Source organism: Acomys minous (assembly GCF_964271855.1).
Source record: "Acomys minous genome assembly, chromosome: 12".
Taxonomy (NCBI): Eukaryota; Metazoa; Chordata; class Mammalia; order Rodentia; family Muridae; genus Acomys; species Acomys minous.
In genome coordinates, this window is record NC_140493.1 from 4,989,521 (window position 1) to 5,006,284 (window position 16,764).

Here is a 16,764-nt window from a genome sequence, read left to right on the forward strand (position 1 = left end):
TTTGATTCTGATCTCAGAGAGGGATCGTCACTGCCCCCCACCCTGTAAGGAAGCCTACCACTTCCGCCTTGCCGTTTCTTCCTCCTTCAGTGCTGTGGCCGTTGTCTATTGTTGGACCTCCAGGAACCGACATCTCCCCGCTGAAGGTCTGCAGTTGTTTCCATTAGCTGCCCTGTCTTCAGGTGGCCCCACTGCTACAAACAGTTCAGAGAAATAATGGTTCCTCTTGCTTGGGGCACACTTGACTTCCTTTCCAGAATTAGCCGTGATTCCTGGACCGTAGGCTGCTTTTTATTGCTCACAGGGAAGGGCAGAGATGCGCTCATATTACGGGCAAGCGGTCGTGTCTGGAAGTGTAGAAACTCCTGTGGTCTGAGACTGTGGGCCACGGCTTCATTCTGCCTTAGATACTTAACCTGTAGCCCAGGGCCAGAGGCGTTTTCTTCCCCTGCATGGTTCACAGTAATCTTCCATCCCCGGTCACCTTCTCCGTGCCACTTGATCTGTGTGACAGAATTCCCATTCTTGTCACACACCCGCCCAATACTTCTGGGTAGGATGCAAGAGACCTGCAGTGGCACCAGGTTTGCCAGGTGCTTCTGAGCACGTGTTTCTTTCGGTTCAGGGGTCTCAGCTCGTGTGTCTTGGTTTCCTTCAGCCTCCACTCGGGTTCTGCCCATGCGGTGTTTTACTACACTGGTTACCCAGAGTGCAGGAGACGGGGTTAAACGGAGAAGACGTTCTTTGACTCTGAAGATTTACAGACAGCAGCCAATTGGAAGACATCCAGCTTTTAATTCTTCAGTGGCTTGGTTAGGATGGACACCTTGGGAGCTGTAAGAGCTCAAGTTTATAAAATGAGCACGGGCAGGAAGGAAGACAATAATTACGGACACTGTGAATGTTGTGCTTGGTGACAGGAAGTTACATGGAATTACTCAGAATTAGTACCTGGGCTTTACTTGCTCAGCTGACCCAGAACTCAGAAATATCCTTTGTGACTTGGGCCACCCTTCCTGCTCCTGTCTGTGGCCATCTCTGGGACTAGCAACAAACTACTTTCCTACAAATAATGCTGTCATGAAATTAGCCTTGGGTTGATGTCTTAATTAATGCCAATGTAGCATCTATGGTAGTGGTAGTTAGGGGGGCGGGGAGCTCGGCAGTGACTTACAGGATAGCTAGGTATTTCCCCACGAAACTTTTCACATTGTCTATGCTCCTCTATAGGAAGCCCTAGGATATAAGCTGTATTTGGTTCCCAGGCTGTATGCCGCCACATTTTCACCCTTTTCCTGAGGCCCTCACCTATGAGACATCCTACCAAGGGGGTTCTCCCTGGACTTTGTTCCATGGCTAGGTTGGCCGGACAAATGCCAAATGTTGATCCTAGGATGCAATACAGCCCCCTTCCACATTCCAGATGTGCTGAGGGGTAAGAAGGGAGTTGGCTGTGTGACCCCGACTGAGTTGCCTCATTTGTGTCCTCTCTGAAGCCTCCTTTGTTCCTAAAGTAGGTTAGGGACATCCTGCTTCCTAGAAACAACCCTGAAATGAACGAAGGCTTACCAAAGCCAGTGAGAAACAGGATTGTGTGTGGAACACGATGGGCAGGAAACAATAGGTGGTATCGGGTGGATGTCGGAGCAGGGAGAGGAAAGGTAGGGTAAGCGAAGGAAGGAAGCTGGCAGGCTCAGCATTTCTCCCTTGGCATAAACACTCCGTCTTCACCGTCTTCCTAGACAGGAAGGCCTGGTGCCAGGATCTGGGGGCTTTCTTCATAAATAAAAGCAGGTGGATCTGAGTAGAACCCACATTTCAAGCCCTGGGAGCAGCCAAAATGACTCGCTCTGTCCCTCTGTTCCTGCTGTGCGTTTTGGTCCCTGCCTTTCAAGCCGCACAGCTCACGAAATGTGAAGTGTCCCAGGCCACTAAAGGCATAGCCGGCTACCAAGATGTCACTGCGCTTGAATGTGAGTTCACCACTCTACGTCCCTTGCCTCGTCCCACGCCTCACCTCTCCCGTCTCCTCCCCGCCCCGTGTCTCCTTTGCTTTCCACATCTCCCTGTAGTCTTAATGTCTCTTCTGCCTTCTGCGCTCTGTTATTTCACTTAGTTTCCCTTCCTTTCTCCTGTTGTCTGACTCGTCTCACGCCAGCAAGCTATTTTGTACCCCACCACTGTCGGAGATTGGTTGGGAGGACTTTTGTTTTGTTTTGTTTACCCCACCACTGTCGGAGATTGGTTGGGAGGACTTTTTTTGTTTTGTTTTCTGCCTGGAAACTCAGCTAGCTATGCTGCTCCCGGACACACACTGTGAAACTTCTCTCTTCTGTCTCCCACAGGGACGTGCATTTTATTCCATACCAGTGGTTACGACACCGAAGCTATAGTCAAAAACAATGGTACCACCCAGTATGGACTCTTTCAGATCGATGACAAACTTTGGTGCAAGAGCAGTGAGATCTCCGAGTCGGAGAACATCTGCGCCATTTCCTGTGACAGTGAGTTGCCTCTTTCTCCCTACAGCCTTCCTTGGAGGCATCTCCTTTTTGGTACCCAGCACATCCTCAGGAGGGACATCTCTAAGAACCGTGTGACTTGAAGTGGTCGCTGGTCATGGTCTCCACATGCCCTGAGTCCTCTCGGGTTCAGGGAAGGGTAGTCTGAGCCATCTGTGAGCCTTGAAGTCTGATACTGTGCATTCTCAGGGCGTGGTGAAGCCAATGGTGTCTCCAGAGGCATCCCAGGGAAGGGAAGGAAGTCCCTACCAAGGGGGAGGTGCTACTAGATTGGCCTTTTGGTATGGAAAGTCTTTAGGCCAAGCCTTCAGCCCAGAAGCTTAGAACCAGCCCCCCCCCTCGCTCCCTCTTCCCACGCCCTGGTGTGGGGCCTGTCTTGCTCCGTTCTGCGCTCTGCTAGAGTTCCTGGATGTCCACTGAGCTGAACTTCTTAGCTGTCTCGCTCCATTCTGCGCTCTGCTAGAGTTCCTGGGTGTCCACTGAGCAGAACTTCTTAGTTGTCTTGCTCCTTCTTTCTGCGCTCTGCTAGAGTTCCTGGATAATGACTTTGCTGATGACATAAAGTGCGTTAAGAAGATCCTGGCCGTCAAAGGAATCGACTACTGGTAAGTCATTGTCTTCTGTGTCTGCCCCTACCCTGTCACCCCCAGCATTAGCACTTCCTTCTCCGTGTCTCTCTGGACCATTTAATCTTGGATAGAGTCTCGAGAACAGAACTCCTCTAGAGACCTAAAGGCCCATTTTTAAAAAATGTCGTTTTGTGACATACCTGTGTGACAACTTTCCTGGTATGAAGTTCTCTGTTAGAAGGTTACTGTCTAGGCCTCCCTTCCCTTGGCCAATTCTTAGCCTTAAGGCAATGCTTGGCACCATTCCACTTCTTTTCTAGATCTTCACATTATTATTATTATTATTATTATTATTATTATTATTATTATTATTATTATTATTATTTGAGACAGGGATTTTTTTGTGTGTGTGTGTGCAGCCCTGCTTTTCTGGAACTTGCTCTGTAGAACAGGCGTGGCCTCGAACTCACAGAGATCCATCTCCCTCTGCCTCCCAAATGCTGGTATTAAAGTCATGCACCACCACTGCCACGCCTTATCATCATCACCATCATCATCACCATCATCATCATCATCATCATCATCATCACTATTATTTTAGCGAGCCCTATTCCATTTAGATCCCTCGCCACCTATCCCCGTATGTCTGTATTTCTCCTCTGTAACCTTTCACCTCACCTTTGAGGATGCAGCTAAGCGGTGTTTCATGCTCGACACTGCCAATCACTAGCAAGAGGGGAGAGAGGATGTGTGCACATAGTATTTGATAACTGAGAAAAGTGCAATGATACACATCTATGAAAATGTCATGATGGGACCTGTTATTTGGCACAGTAAGTTAAAAAGAAAGTTCCAGCCAGCCAGCGCTTCTTTTCCGTTTCTCCACCATCAGGGCGGCCCGCAAGCCCATGTGCTCCGAAAAGCTGGACCAGTGGCGCTGCGAGAAGCCGTGAGCTCCCGTCTGTGCTGCTCCTGACCCGTGTTCCCAGCGCCTCTTCCCTAAGGACACCTCAGTTTGGCTCTTTCTATCACCGTGAAGACGATCCGTCTCTGAGCCTTGTACCTTGTAGTGATACCACGGGATTTTTGAGGACGTTTCTCGATGGCTATGTGGCTGGAGCACTGGGCTGCAGACACTCGCCTAGTGACTGTGAGGGTCTTGATGGCCTTTTGCATCAAAGCAAGAGTCCCCCCCCCACCCCCCTTGTTCCAAATAAAGGACCCGACTTGCTGTGTCTGTCCTGTGTTTTCCTATTGCGGGGCGGGGCGTGGGAGGGGAGAGGGAAATGGGGCGGGGCTATAAAGTTCACATATGTCCTCCAACAAGGCCAAACCTCTTCATCCTGACCAAGCAGTACCACCAACTTGAAACCAAGTATTCAAAGACATGAGCCTAAGGGGGGGCGTTCTCATTCAAACTACTACAGGGAACAATTCACCATTCAAACCACAGCCCTGGCCTTCACCTTATGAACATCAGGACACCATACATGCAGTCACGATCTTCAATAGCCTGAATCAAGCTGGCAACAACTTACAAACAGAGAAGTTTTTAGCAGGCTGGTTGGAGGAGTGAGAACAGAAAGCCTGCATGGAAGCAGTTAAAAAAAAAAATCCATTCATTTATTGCTACAGGCTAGCATACGAAAGTATACAAAAACCGGTACTTCAGATCAGTTTTTAAAATGTACTTTTCCTCAGTCCAGTTTTTGTGTGGCAAGTGGAAAAACAATCCATTAAGGAAAGCAAGTGGATAGTGTTGTTTGGAACAAGCGGCGGCTGAGGACACGTGAGGTCAGCATTTACAGCCTTAGGCACGCTTGGTCCTAGTCTGCTCTTCCCCCCCACTAGCTTACTATGTTCTTCCTTTATTCAATAATTCATATGGCATTCACAGAACTGTGAGTTGTCTTGCAAAAATAGATGTTACCTTTGTGATTCAGCCAAGCGCGATCATCCCATCTGCTGGCCAGAGGCGAGTGCTAGCTCTGTCACCTCTTCCTTCTTCCACGTGAAATGGTATAGGCAGAAGATGGATGTTGGTAGACACGTGGTGAGTAGCTCTGCACACGCTGTCACCTCACGTGGTGACCTGTGCCTAGCCACGGAATGGGGAGGGCGATGTTTTCTTTGCTTTCCTGTGCACGTGCTCCACCACCGAGCTGCACTCTATCCCCTGACGGTGGCAGTCTTAACAAACGCAGAACTCTTGGCATCTGGGAAGAAGGAGGACAGGAAACCATGGATCTGTCTGGGAGGGCTTCTTGTGAGGAGGAGGACAGCGGCGGGGCATTTGGGGCGTCTGTTCTGTTTCTCCAAACTTCTCTTTCCTCTAGGTCTGGAACAAGGAAGGACCTGAGGCAGCTCAGGTTCAGATGGGAGGTGGGAAGGCTTGGAGGAAGACCTGCCACAGCATAGCCACTGGGCTCACGGCGAGGACTCAGCGTGATGCTCCGCAACATGGGGTCTCTTTTCCTTCTCTTTCTATTTCTCCGCTAGGATATTTTCTTTTTATCTTCCTTCCTTCCTTCCTTCCTTCATTCCTTTTTTCTTTCTTTTTTCTTGAGACAGGGTTTCTCTGTGTAGCTCTGGCTGTCCTGTAGTCACTTTGTAGACCAGGCTGGCCTTGAACTCACAGCGATCCACCTGCCTCCACCTCCTGAGTGCTGGGAGGGAGTATAGGAGGGCACCCAGCCTCTAGGATATTTTCTGGCACCTTTCTTGTGAAGGCAGTGTTCCTTTTCAAATGTTCTCTCCCTTCCTCTACCATTCACTAGTTTCAGTCCTTTATCTAGTGTAATTAAGTAACAGTCTATACTAGACCATGGGGACACAGAAACTACTAGAAGTTCTGCCCCCGGGACACTTACAATTAGGTGGTGATGCTCAGTCTCCTAGGAACTTGCAAGAGAAGGGCATCTTCAGATGGATTTGCTCACAAGCGACTGCTGTGGGTTTGGTGAGCCTGCTCTGGGCACCGGTTTTATGAATGAAGACAGGACTCCAGAGACATACTTTTTTTTTTGTTTTTTGTTTTTGTTGTTTTGTTTTTAGAGACAGGGTCTCTCTGTGTAGCCTTGGCTGTCCTTGAGTAGCTTTGTAGACCAGGCTGGCCTCGAACTCACAGCGATCCGCCTGCCTCTGCCTCCTGAGTGCTGGGATTAAAGGTGTGCGCCACTACGCCCGGCCTTTCCAGAGACATACTTAATTTGTTTCTTTTTTTCCGCTCATTACAAAGATTTAGATCTTGTAATGGATTTTTTTTGGGGGGTGGGTGGGAGGTGGAGAGTGGGGTGGGAACAAACGGTGAGTTGAGTCTTGCTCAGCCAAGATGTGACCTTCTCACAATTGACACTGTCCTTGTTGGTGGTCTGACAGGTCTTCAGTAGCTGTGTAATGGCTGGTGGGGCCCTGGGGCTTTTCTAATGTACTTAAGTGGGGTCGCTTGGATGGGGCAAGTGTCACCTGCTCTGTTCTGGAGGTTTCCTAATGTCTCTCCCTTGACTAGAGGCAAGGCAGTGGAGGAAGAGAAACTATACCCCTGCTGTGGCAACATGGAAGTGACTGAGCCATAAGATCTCTTCTAGCATCTTCCCTCTACGGCAGGAGTCTGGCTATAAGCTCAGTCTGGACTTCCTGGTCAGCATCCTCCTCAGAGCTGCTTTTACGTCTTTGTTTTTCAGGCTGTAGATGAGGGGGTTTAGCAGCGGGGTCACCACACTGTACTGCAAAGATAACACCTGCTCCATGGCTGAGCCGGATGCTGGAGTCATGTACCTTGGGAGGAGTTATACAAAGGACCAATGTGAACTCAGGATGAGGATCACCGCTGGCAGCTATGGTCCATCCCACTCCCGCTGATGGGGGTCAAGTGGACCGTCACCATGGCAACAGGCGAGCTCTCCCAGGTTTGATATTAGTATGCACTCTCACTCCCTCAGTTATCATTAACCTCACCAGGAAGTCAGTCATTTCTGCCTTCACATGCCTCCAAGCAAGAGTGAACGCACAGAGAGGAGCCCCCCCTCCCCCCCCCCGCCAAGGAGACCTTCTGTGTACTAAGGGGTTCAGGATAGGATAGGATAGGGCTAGCGCAATTTCCACAGCACTCTCCACTCTTCAGGATGTCCTGATTGACAACCATGATACCACCCTTCCTTTCTCTATACTCACACCAATGCAGACACACTATGTTCTCATTTAGCGATGACTGTCTACCCTTTCTCTATACTCACAATGTAGACACACTATGTTCTCATTTAGTGATGACTGCCTACCCTTTCTCTATACTCACACCAATGCAGACACACTATGTTTTCATTTAGCGATGACTGTCTACCCTTTCTCTATACTCACAAGGTAGACACACTATGTTCTCATTTAGTGATGACTGTCTACCCTTTCTCTATACTCACACCAATGTAGACACACTATGTTTTCATTTAGTGACGACTGTCTACCCTTTCTCTATACTCACAATGCAGACACACTATGTTTTCATTTAGCAATGACTGTCTACCCTTTCTCTATACTCACAATGTAGACACACTATGTTCTCATTTAGCAATGACTGTCTACCCTTTCTCTATACTCACAATGTAGACACACTATGTTCTCATTTAGTGATGACTGCCTACCCTTTCTCTATACTCACACCAATGCAGACACACTATGTTTTCATTTAGCGATGACTGTCTACCCTTTCTCTATACTCACAATGTAGACACACTATGTTCTCATTTAGTGATGACTGTCTACCCTTTCTCTATACTCACACCAATGTAGACACACTATGTTTTCATTTAGTGACGACTGTCTACCCTTTCTCTATACTCACATTGTAGACACACTATGTTCTCATTTAGTGATGACTGTCTACCCTTTCTCTATACTCACACCAATGTAGACACACTATGTTTTCATTTAGCGATGACTGTCTACCCTTTCTCTATACTCACAATGCAGATACACTATGTTTCATTTAGTGATATTTCTTGTAAAACCACTTTTCTCGTTCACAGCACTGCCACTGTCCCACTGCATGGCTCTCACAACCATAGCAGATTCTTATTATTACATGGGCATGCCTGTGTGCGTGCATGTGGATGCCTGGTCCCCATGGAGGTCAGAGGAGGGTTCCTGGTCTCCAGAACTGCAAGTGTGGGTGGTTGTAAGCCACTATCTGGGTGCTGGGAACTGAACCTGGGTCCTCTGTAGGAGCAGCAAATGCACCTAACCACCAAGCCATCTCTTCAGCCCCAGAACATTCTTTTTATAAAGTGCAGTGGAACAATTTTTTAGTTGCGTTTTTCTTTGGCTTGGAAAAGGAGTCAAAGTTGGTGAATAAAATGAGAGACAAAACTGGATTAAGCAAAACGTATGATTTTAAAATCATAAGATTAAATTATTGGGCATATCTTAAATATCCCTAGGGTTATTTCCCAAATTAAGATTATTACTTTTTCAGTGGCATGATCTTCACTGGGATAAATGTGACATATCAAGACTGTTCCTTATGGATTCTGTGGATTTGAGCTAAAAAGATATCCAGGGACTGCGGAGGTTGCTCAGTGGTTAAGAATGCTGCGGCTTTAATGGAGAACTGTAGTTCAGTACATAGCACACATGTCACACAGCTCATGACCACATACATGTACCACATTGGATCCAATGCTCTCATGTGGCACAAACATGCACACGCACATACACAGGAGCGCACACACACACATATACACATGCATACACACATACACATATAGCCATACACACATATACATACACATATATACACATGTACACACTCCTCACATATATACACATGTACATAGACATACACACATATACACACATACATATGCACACATGCAGATGTACACACATACATAGAGATGTACACACATATACACACAGACATGCATGTACACATACACACGCATAAACACACATACACATACATTCATGCACACATATACATACATACATACACACTTGCACACATATACACACAGATATACATATACACATGCACACATGCATATGCACATACACATACAGAAACACACACACATATGTATATACACATACACACATACACAAACATACACACATAACCTTTAGGGAAAAGATGTCCATCTAACTATAGTTTCTTTTTTTCTAACTATAATTTTTAGTTATCTAGTTTTTCTAATATTTCTGTAAATTTTAGCAGCAGAAATATTTCTGTGAATAATAGTAGAACTCTTCTGGCCATTTTATGGTATCCGAGCTACTCCTTAGCCCCCCTTTCCCTTACTGCTTCTCACCCAGTCACAGCCAGGAAAAGCACTGGGCAGTGCATTCAAACATGTCCAGTTCGGGGACAGAAGCTCTGGCATCGTTCACTCTGTCTCTTCGTGGGTTAGAGATGCTTACACTTGAGAAAAGTCTGGTTAGGGGACAGCCTGGGGTATGCTTAGCCGGGGCCCCACCCACCTAGCTCTGGGGCTTCTGATGAGCAATCCGGTCACTCTGTGAGCTCAAGCTGCTTACCTGATGGTGAGGTTAACGATAGCTATGGGAGTGAGCTCCTAGGCCAGTACCGAGCCTGACCACATAGCGAAGCCAGCCAACGGTGAGTGCCTTGCAACCACAGTGTGGACAAGCTTTGGTGACGCCAACCTCCAGCAGCAGAGGGAGGGGGCATCTCCTTCAAGGACGCTGCACTTTGTTTCTTTGTCTGCCGCTACATAAAAACCTACCGCAGGTTCTGAGTTTTCTTTTGAGAACTCCCAAATCATAGTTTAACAAAACAGAACAGTGCTTAGTCTTTGTCTAAACTCCTTTCTAGAATGGACAATTGAACCTTGGAAAGAAAAGGACTTCTTTTTCTTTTTCTTTTTTTTTCTTTTGGAGAAAGGGTCTCACTGTTGCACCCAGGCTGGCTTTGAACTTGTGAGCCTCCTGGTACTGAGGATTACAGGCATGTGCCCCTATGTCTGGCTTATCGGACCTCTCTCAATCTATTCCTCGCCTCCCCTTTTTCTCTCCCCTCTCTCTTTCCTTCCCTCCCTCCCCTCTCTCCTCTGTCTGTCTGTCTGTCTGTCTGTCTGTCTGTCTGTATCCCTCCTTCCTCTCCCTTTCTCCTTTTGAAAACCACACATCTAGTCTGCAGCAAATCTGGACTGGAACTCAAGCCTTGGGAATTCCAGGATAGAATTTCAGGGTGAGTCTTGCCTGCTACATTGCGATGCTCTGTTCTGTAGATCAAGGGCTGTTAGGAGAGGAATACGCAGCATTTAGGACTAGGAACTACCGTGCGACACACCTGAATACTCCTGAGCCATAGAAGAGGGTGACTACGAGGAAATGAGATGAACACGTGGAGAATATCTTGCTCTGACCGGTGGCCGAGTTGACGCCCAGGGCTGTCATGATGATGCGGCTGTAGGATCCCAGCAGTAGCACAAAAGTACCGAAACCTAAGACCACCAAGGTGGTCAGGATGGAGGCGATAGTAGTGTGCGGGTCAGAACAGACCAACAAGAGCACTGGAGGGAGCTCACAGGCAAAGCTGCGGATGAGGTTCGGGCCGCAGAAGTCTTCCTGAGCCAGCAGCAGGGTGTTAACCAGGCTACCACTCATTCCTACGGCCCAGGACACAGCCACCATGCCAGAACATACCTTTCCGCTCATAGTGACCACATACAACAGCGGATGGCACACGGCCTGGAAGCGGTCGTAGGCCATGGCAGAAAGGAGGCAGGCTTCGGTGGCCCCAGAAAATATGACCAGGGCGATCTGCATGAAACAGCCAAGGGAGGATATGGTCTTCCACTCGGAAATAAGGTTCCTCAGCAGATTAGGCACAATGACTGAGGAGTAGAAGGCGTCCATGAAGGAGAGGTGTCTCAGGAAGAAGTACATGGGGGTACAGAGGTGGGAGTCAGAGCTGATCAGAGCCAGCATCAGCAGGTTCCCCACCAGGGTCGAGACGTAAATCACCAAGAACAGGACGAAGAGCAGTGCCTGGGCCCGAGGGTCGCTGGTTAGTCCCAGCAGCACAAACTCAGTGACGTTTCTAGCTTCCATGGAGCATTCAGGCTGAAGGACGAGACCTCAAACGATTGTTCGTCTGTGCCGTGCAACCCCCCCCCCCCCCAGAATGACGAATTAAGCTTCTGGGTTGACTCACGTGGTAGCAGCAAACCCTCTGTGCCTGTCAGATCCCCAGTGCTTTCAAACTCAGGGCGGTGGCCTCCTGGCCAAAGTGGAGCGGAGGAGACCTAGAAAGGTAGGGAAGGCAAAGCATGATTAGAAAGAAGGGAAGGAGGCTGAGGGCAGACCGGGGCACTGAGGTATCACGTCCTACCGCCAAAGGGAGTCGAGCTCACCCTGCAGGAGGACTGACTGGCGCAGCAAACCAGCAGTGCACGTTTTTTTTGGCCGGCAGTCTGACTAATTGATAGAAGTGTCATGTCACCTCACGGTGGCACAAGTCCTTTCCCTGCCTTCATAAGCTTAGAAATCACTTGAATGTTTCATTAAAAAAAGAAAAGAAAAGAAAAGAAAAGAAAAATCACTTGAGTAGGTCAGATGGCATATCGAGTAAGGCTGCTCTGCGAAGGCTGCTCTGAGTTCTAGGGGACTCTAGGGGACACATAGTGGAAGGAGAGTGACAAATCCTCAGCTGTCCTCTGAACTACACTTATGTGCAGTGGTGCACTTGTGCCACACCCCAGTAAGTGGAAAAATAACCGGGAAACTAGATGGTTTCCAAGGTTCACTTTATCTCAGATGTTCTAAGAATGTCTCCTGGGTGTGTTTACTACTGAATAGAAATCCACCGGGCCCCTGTTTGCTACTCCAAGCACAAGTGGCACACGGTTTCAAGGAAGGTAGGTGGGGAAGCCCTCAAAGTGGAGGTGAGGCTGTGAGCACTGGCCCTTCTGAAGCCGTCCAGTGCCAGGGTTCCCTGGATCTACAATGCCCTCGGCTTTCACGGCACTCTCATCTCCCCCAAAGGAGGAGAGGGAAAGGGTGCTTGGAAGAATGGACAGTTACAGGGTGCAGTTGAGACTAGAGGAAGCTAAAGAAGTTACTTTTTTTCCTTAAAGACTAGCTAGGGGCTTCATAAGTGAGGATCTGCTCTCCCTCTCCTCAGGACTGTCTGGCTACTGACTAACCAGAGTGGGCAGTTTTAGGAGAAGATGGTTGTGAGTTAGAAGATTTATCCTTACCTGGATCCCAAGGACAACACGAGATGCGCTTAGAGGAGGATGTGCCGAGAACATCCTTTCTACCACCACATAAAGGCAATGAGTCTTTGGTGACTTGGTTTCCGTGGGCCTCCCTTGACTCAGTCCTAGGGGATGCTGGCAGGGGACCTCTGGGCACTGAGCTCCTTAGATTTGGCTACGAGCCTTAGCCTTTAATGGTTGAACTGTCTCTCTAGCCCACAAGAGACTTCTGGGTAAGGATTCATCTCCTTAGTCTTTATGTCCAGGGGGAAGGGCAGCTTCCCAAAATTCCACTCTACAAATGACAATGGCCAGAGGGACTTTGAGTCATTTTTAGGCCGTAGAGGATGAAGGAAGTACCTGGAGAGATGTTTAAGCAGGTCCTCTCTGATTCTGAGTGGGCTCCCAGGCAGACTCTTTCTTTGTGTTGCTCTTGTTTTAGTGGATTACATCATATAAGAGGGCCCTGAGGTGGCCAAGAATCTGTTTTTAAAGTTCTGTTGTTATGCAAAAATATCACTGATATATGAGTAGGTTATAGGTATATTCATTGTATACATGCACAAAATTCTGAAACACACACACACACACACACACACATACACACACACACACACACACACACACACACACACACACACACACAGCTTTTACACCCCAGTACCACCCAGCTCTCCTTTTATCTTTACTATGCCTCCTCTCTTAGGCTCTATCCTCAGAACTGCACTTTTATTACCTATAATGCCACCGTGTTGATCACTTATCTCCACTAATCTAATAAAAATTTTTTTCAAGATAGGGTTTCTCTGTGTAGCCCTGACTGTCCTGGACTTGCTTTGTAGACCAGGCTGACCTCGAATTCACAGAGATCCTCCTGCCTCTGCCTCCCAGAGTGCCAAGATTACAGGCGTGTGCTACCATGCCTGGCTCTAACAAAATGTTTAACTGATGGAAAAACTCTGAAAAAGCTGTTAGAGTATTTTCAACTTAAACATTCCTTACGCTGAACATATATGTGACTTAACTTACTCACATACGAAGTTAAAGAGCCCAAAGCATGGCTTCCTTATTCTTGGATTTTTGAACACACACACACACACACACACACACACACACACACACACACACAAAGTATGGCTTGCAGGGTTTATTTAATGCTCCTCATTGGTATATGTATTTAGTGCTGGTTGCTTGGGATTGGATCTCCTGGCACAGATGGATTATCCGTCTCTCAGCAGCCACTTATTGCTATTGGTTCTTCATCTAGGGGTGGGGCCTTGATTCCTGCCATCCACACTGGTAGGTCAATTGTCGCAGCTTTTCAGCTTTTGTTTAGCTGGCCATATTGCTGAGGTGTCATGGGCACAGCTTCCCTGTCATATACAGAAGACAGTCCTTTGAGGCATATGCGCTGGTCCTCTGGCTTTACAGTCTCTCCACCCCTTCTTCTGTGATGACTCTTTTTTAAAAAAAATATTTATTTTATGTATATGAGCACACTGTCTTCATGCACACCAGAAGTTGGCATCAGATCTCAGTATAGGTGGTTGTGAGCCACTATGTGGTTGCTGGGATTTGAACTCAGGACCTCTAGAAGAGCAGCTTGTGCTCTTAACCGCTGAGCCATCTCTCCAGTCCCCCATGATGACTCTTGAGTCCTCTGTGTAGGGTCGTGCTGTAGAAGGATCAGTCAGTGTTGGCTACCCTATGGCCAGTGTTCTGTGTATTTATCTGACTGAAGAGAATAATCATTGTTTAAAATCTTTGGTCTTAGCTGGTGTGGTGGCACATGCCTGTAATCCCAGCACTCAGGAGGCAGAGGCAGGTGGATCTCTGGGAGTTCGAGGCCAGCCTGGTCTACAAAGCAAGTCCAGGACAGCGAGAGCTACAAGAGAATCCCTGTCTCAAAAAACCATACACACACACACACACAGAGACACACACACAGACACACAGACACACAGACACACAGACACACACACACACACACACACACACACACAGAGACACACATACACAAACCAAAAACCAAAAGCCAAAAAAACCAACCTTAGTCTTTTGAGTCAGGGTCTTATTATGTAATCTTGGCTGTACTGGAACTTACTCTGTACATCAGGCTGGCCTTGAACTCACAGAGATCCTCCTGCCTCTGCCTTCTGAGTTCTGGAATTAAAGGGCTGTACCACTACACACCTAGTGAGGAGAACAATCTTTAATTATATTTCTATCATTCAATATTTCCTAGTCCATTAGGTTTCCCCTTTTTGAGATAGAATCTTTTTTTTTTTTAAAGATTTGTTTATTTATTTTATGCATCTACCTACATGTACACCTGCGTGCCAGAAGAGGGCATCAGATCCCAGTATAGATGGTTGTGAGCCACCAACCATGTGGTTGCTGGGAATTGAACTCAGGACTTCTGGATGAGTGGACAGTGCTCTTAACCGTTAAGCCATCTCTCCGGCCCGAGATAGAATCTTTTTTTTTTTGTAGCCCAAGTTGCTCTCAAACTAATGACCACACTGAAATCAATTCAATTAGACTTGAATTCTGCAGCAGGTACTAAACGTGGGTCAACTTGGTCACGTTTCTTTTTTTTTCAAGACAGAGTTTCTCTGTGTAGTCCTGGCTGTCCTAGACTTGCTGTGTAGACCATGCTGGCCTCGAACTCACATCCATCCACCTGCCTCTGCCTCCCGAGCGCTGGGTTTAAAGGAGTGGGCCACCACACCTGGCTACATGTTTCTTATGGACTGATTCTAATCAGATGTGAAGATTCATATTTGTGTTAGCCGCCTGAGTGCTGGGATTGCAGGTGGGCACCAGCACAACGGCCAGTGAGTATTTATCTTCTTGTGTTCAGGTTGATGTTGAAAATCTCTATTTATTTAGGTTTGTAATTCTCAGCATATCATTCTTTTAGTAGTATGATTTATTACGTTTAAATACTAGGCATATATTTCCTTATGTGTATGTGTCTTTGTGAGTGCATGCCATGTAAGTGAGGGTGGCGGTGGAGACTAGACGTGCGTGTCAGATACCTCAGAGCTGTTGTGAGGTGCCTGGCGTGGGAGCCGGGAACCTGACTTGGGTCCTCTGGGAGAGTGGCAAGTGTTCTTAGCCAATGAACCGTCTTTCTAGTTCCCGATTTATGATGCTTACACATCTGCCTTTTTACCCTCTATTTCTTACTCAGCTTCGCCAATGCCTCTTTCATGGACCATTCCCCCTTGATCTCCCCACATAGAGAAGAACAGAAAAGTCACAGATCTTTTGTAGACGGATTCCTCTACCATCAGTTCAGTTATGTTTCTAGCCGTCTTGTTATGCAGAGTTACTGGATTGTTCAGGCACTAGTGACCAGGGCTCTTTCCCGTCTTTAATTAAACACTGACTATTATGCGTGGCACCATCACAGCCTTCGTGGCATTCAGGATATCAGGAACTTGCCTCTGTGTGTCCTAACCTCCGGGGATTTAGCTGAAATCCTAACACAAGAGAAGGCTATAACTTAATATCTTCTCACATGGATATATCTTTGAAAGTAAATCTGAGGGCTGGAGAGATGGCTCAGTGATTAAGCAGATGACCCTGGTTCAGGCCCCAGCACCCATGTGGCAGCTTATAACTGCCTGTAAGTTCAGTTGCAGGCAGGTGGTGCACATACCTACTAGCAGACAAAATACCCACGGCCATGAAATAAAAATAAATCATTCTTCAGAAACTTTGAGGTGTATAAAGCTTGCCGATCGACCCTCATCTGCAGCGCATGGATGCCTTTTGGCTAGTCTCTTTCATCCGTATCATCCTTTCTACAAATGCAGATTGTTTTACAGGACAGATGCCGATCTAGCGAGTTCACTAGAGATGACTGTTTGTTTTTCAATAACAATCAATGCTGCAGTTACATAATTGTGTAGATGCCTATTGTGCAGAATGAACTCTGGATTTGTGGTTCTAAAGGCAAGCAAAAAAAAAAAAAAAAAAAAAAAAAAAAAAAAGGATAAACCTCAACAAATTGTCTTCCAAAAAGGTGTTATTTTCTGTTTTGCAACTTTTGAACTTTCATTTAAGTATGGCGTGAAAATAAATTCTGAAAGTGGAAAATAAGAAAGGCGACCCGCATTCTTTCACATCATTTTCTCTGTGCCTTGCCTGGAAAGGCCGGTGAGAGAAACTGCAGAGCAGCCTTCAGTCCCAAGCTAATTAAGTGATGGCTCTTCCGGAAAGGAATCTCAAAGGCAAAGCTAAAACCTGCCAGCAATTACATTACCTGTAAACTCTGATTTGTAACTTGTAATTCTTGTGAGTTATTGAGCTGTGGGACGTGTGTCTCTGGAATGCTAATTAGCATCAATGCAAGGGACATGAGGTCATCTGAGGTGCAGGACATGGGGAGAGGGGCTCAGTCAGACCACTGAGCCTTTCAGCGTGAAGAACGCAACGGGAAAGGAAAGC

General features: G+C 47.1%; 2 protein-coding genes across 2 annotated transcripts; one reads left to right on the top strand and one right to left on the bottom strand.

Moving 5' to 3' along the window:
* The first annotated feature begins 1,638 nt into the window (after positions 1–1,638).
* On the top strand, positions 1,639–4,320 carry LALBA (lactalbumin alpha). The gene is made up of 4 exons (XM_084749239.1): positions 1,639–1,973; positions 2,346–2,504; positions 3,052–3,127; positions 3,984–4,320. The coding sequence occupies exons 1-4, from the start codon at positions 1,841–1,843 to the stop codon at positions 4,042–4,044; spliced, it is 429 nt and encodes a 142-aa protein (XP_084605365.1). The 5' UTR covers positions 1,639–1,840; the 3' UTR covers positions 4,045–4,320.
* A 2,385-nt stretch (positions 4,321–6,705) lies between these two features.
* On the bottom strand, positions 6,706–11,158 carry OR5BS1 (olfactory receptor family 5 subfamily BS member 1; the record flags this gene model as incomplete). The annotated part of the gene is made up of 2 exons (XM_084748194.1): positions 6,706–6,868; positions 10,395–11,158. 2 exons carry the CDS (start codon positions 11,156–11,158, stop codon positions 6,706–6,708), a joined length of 927 nt encoding a protein of 308 aa, XP_084604320.1.
* Between the last annotated feature and the right edge of the window lie 5,606 nt (positions 11,159–16,764).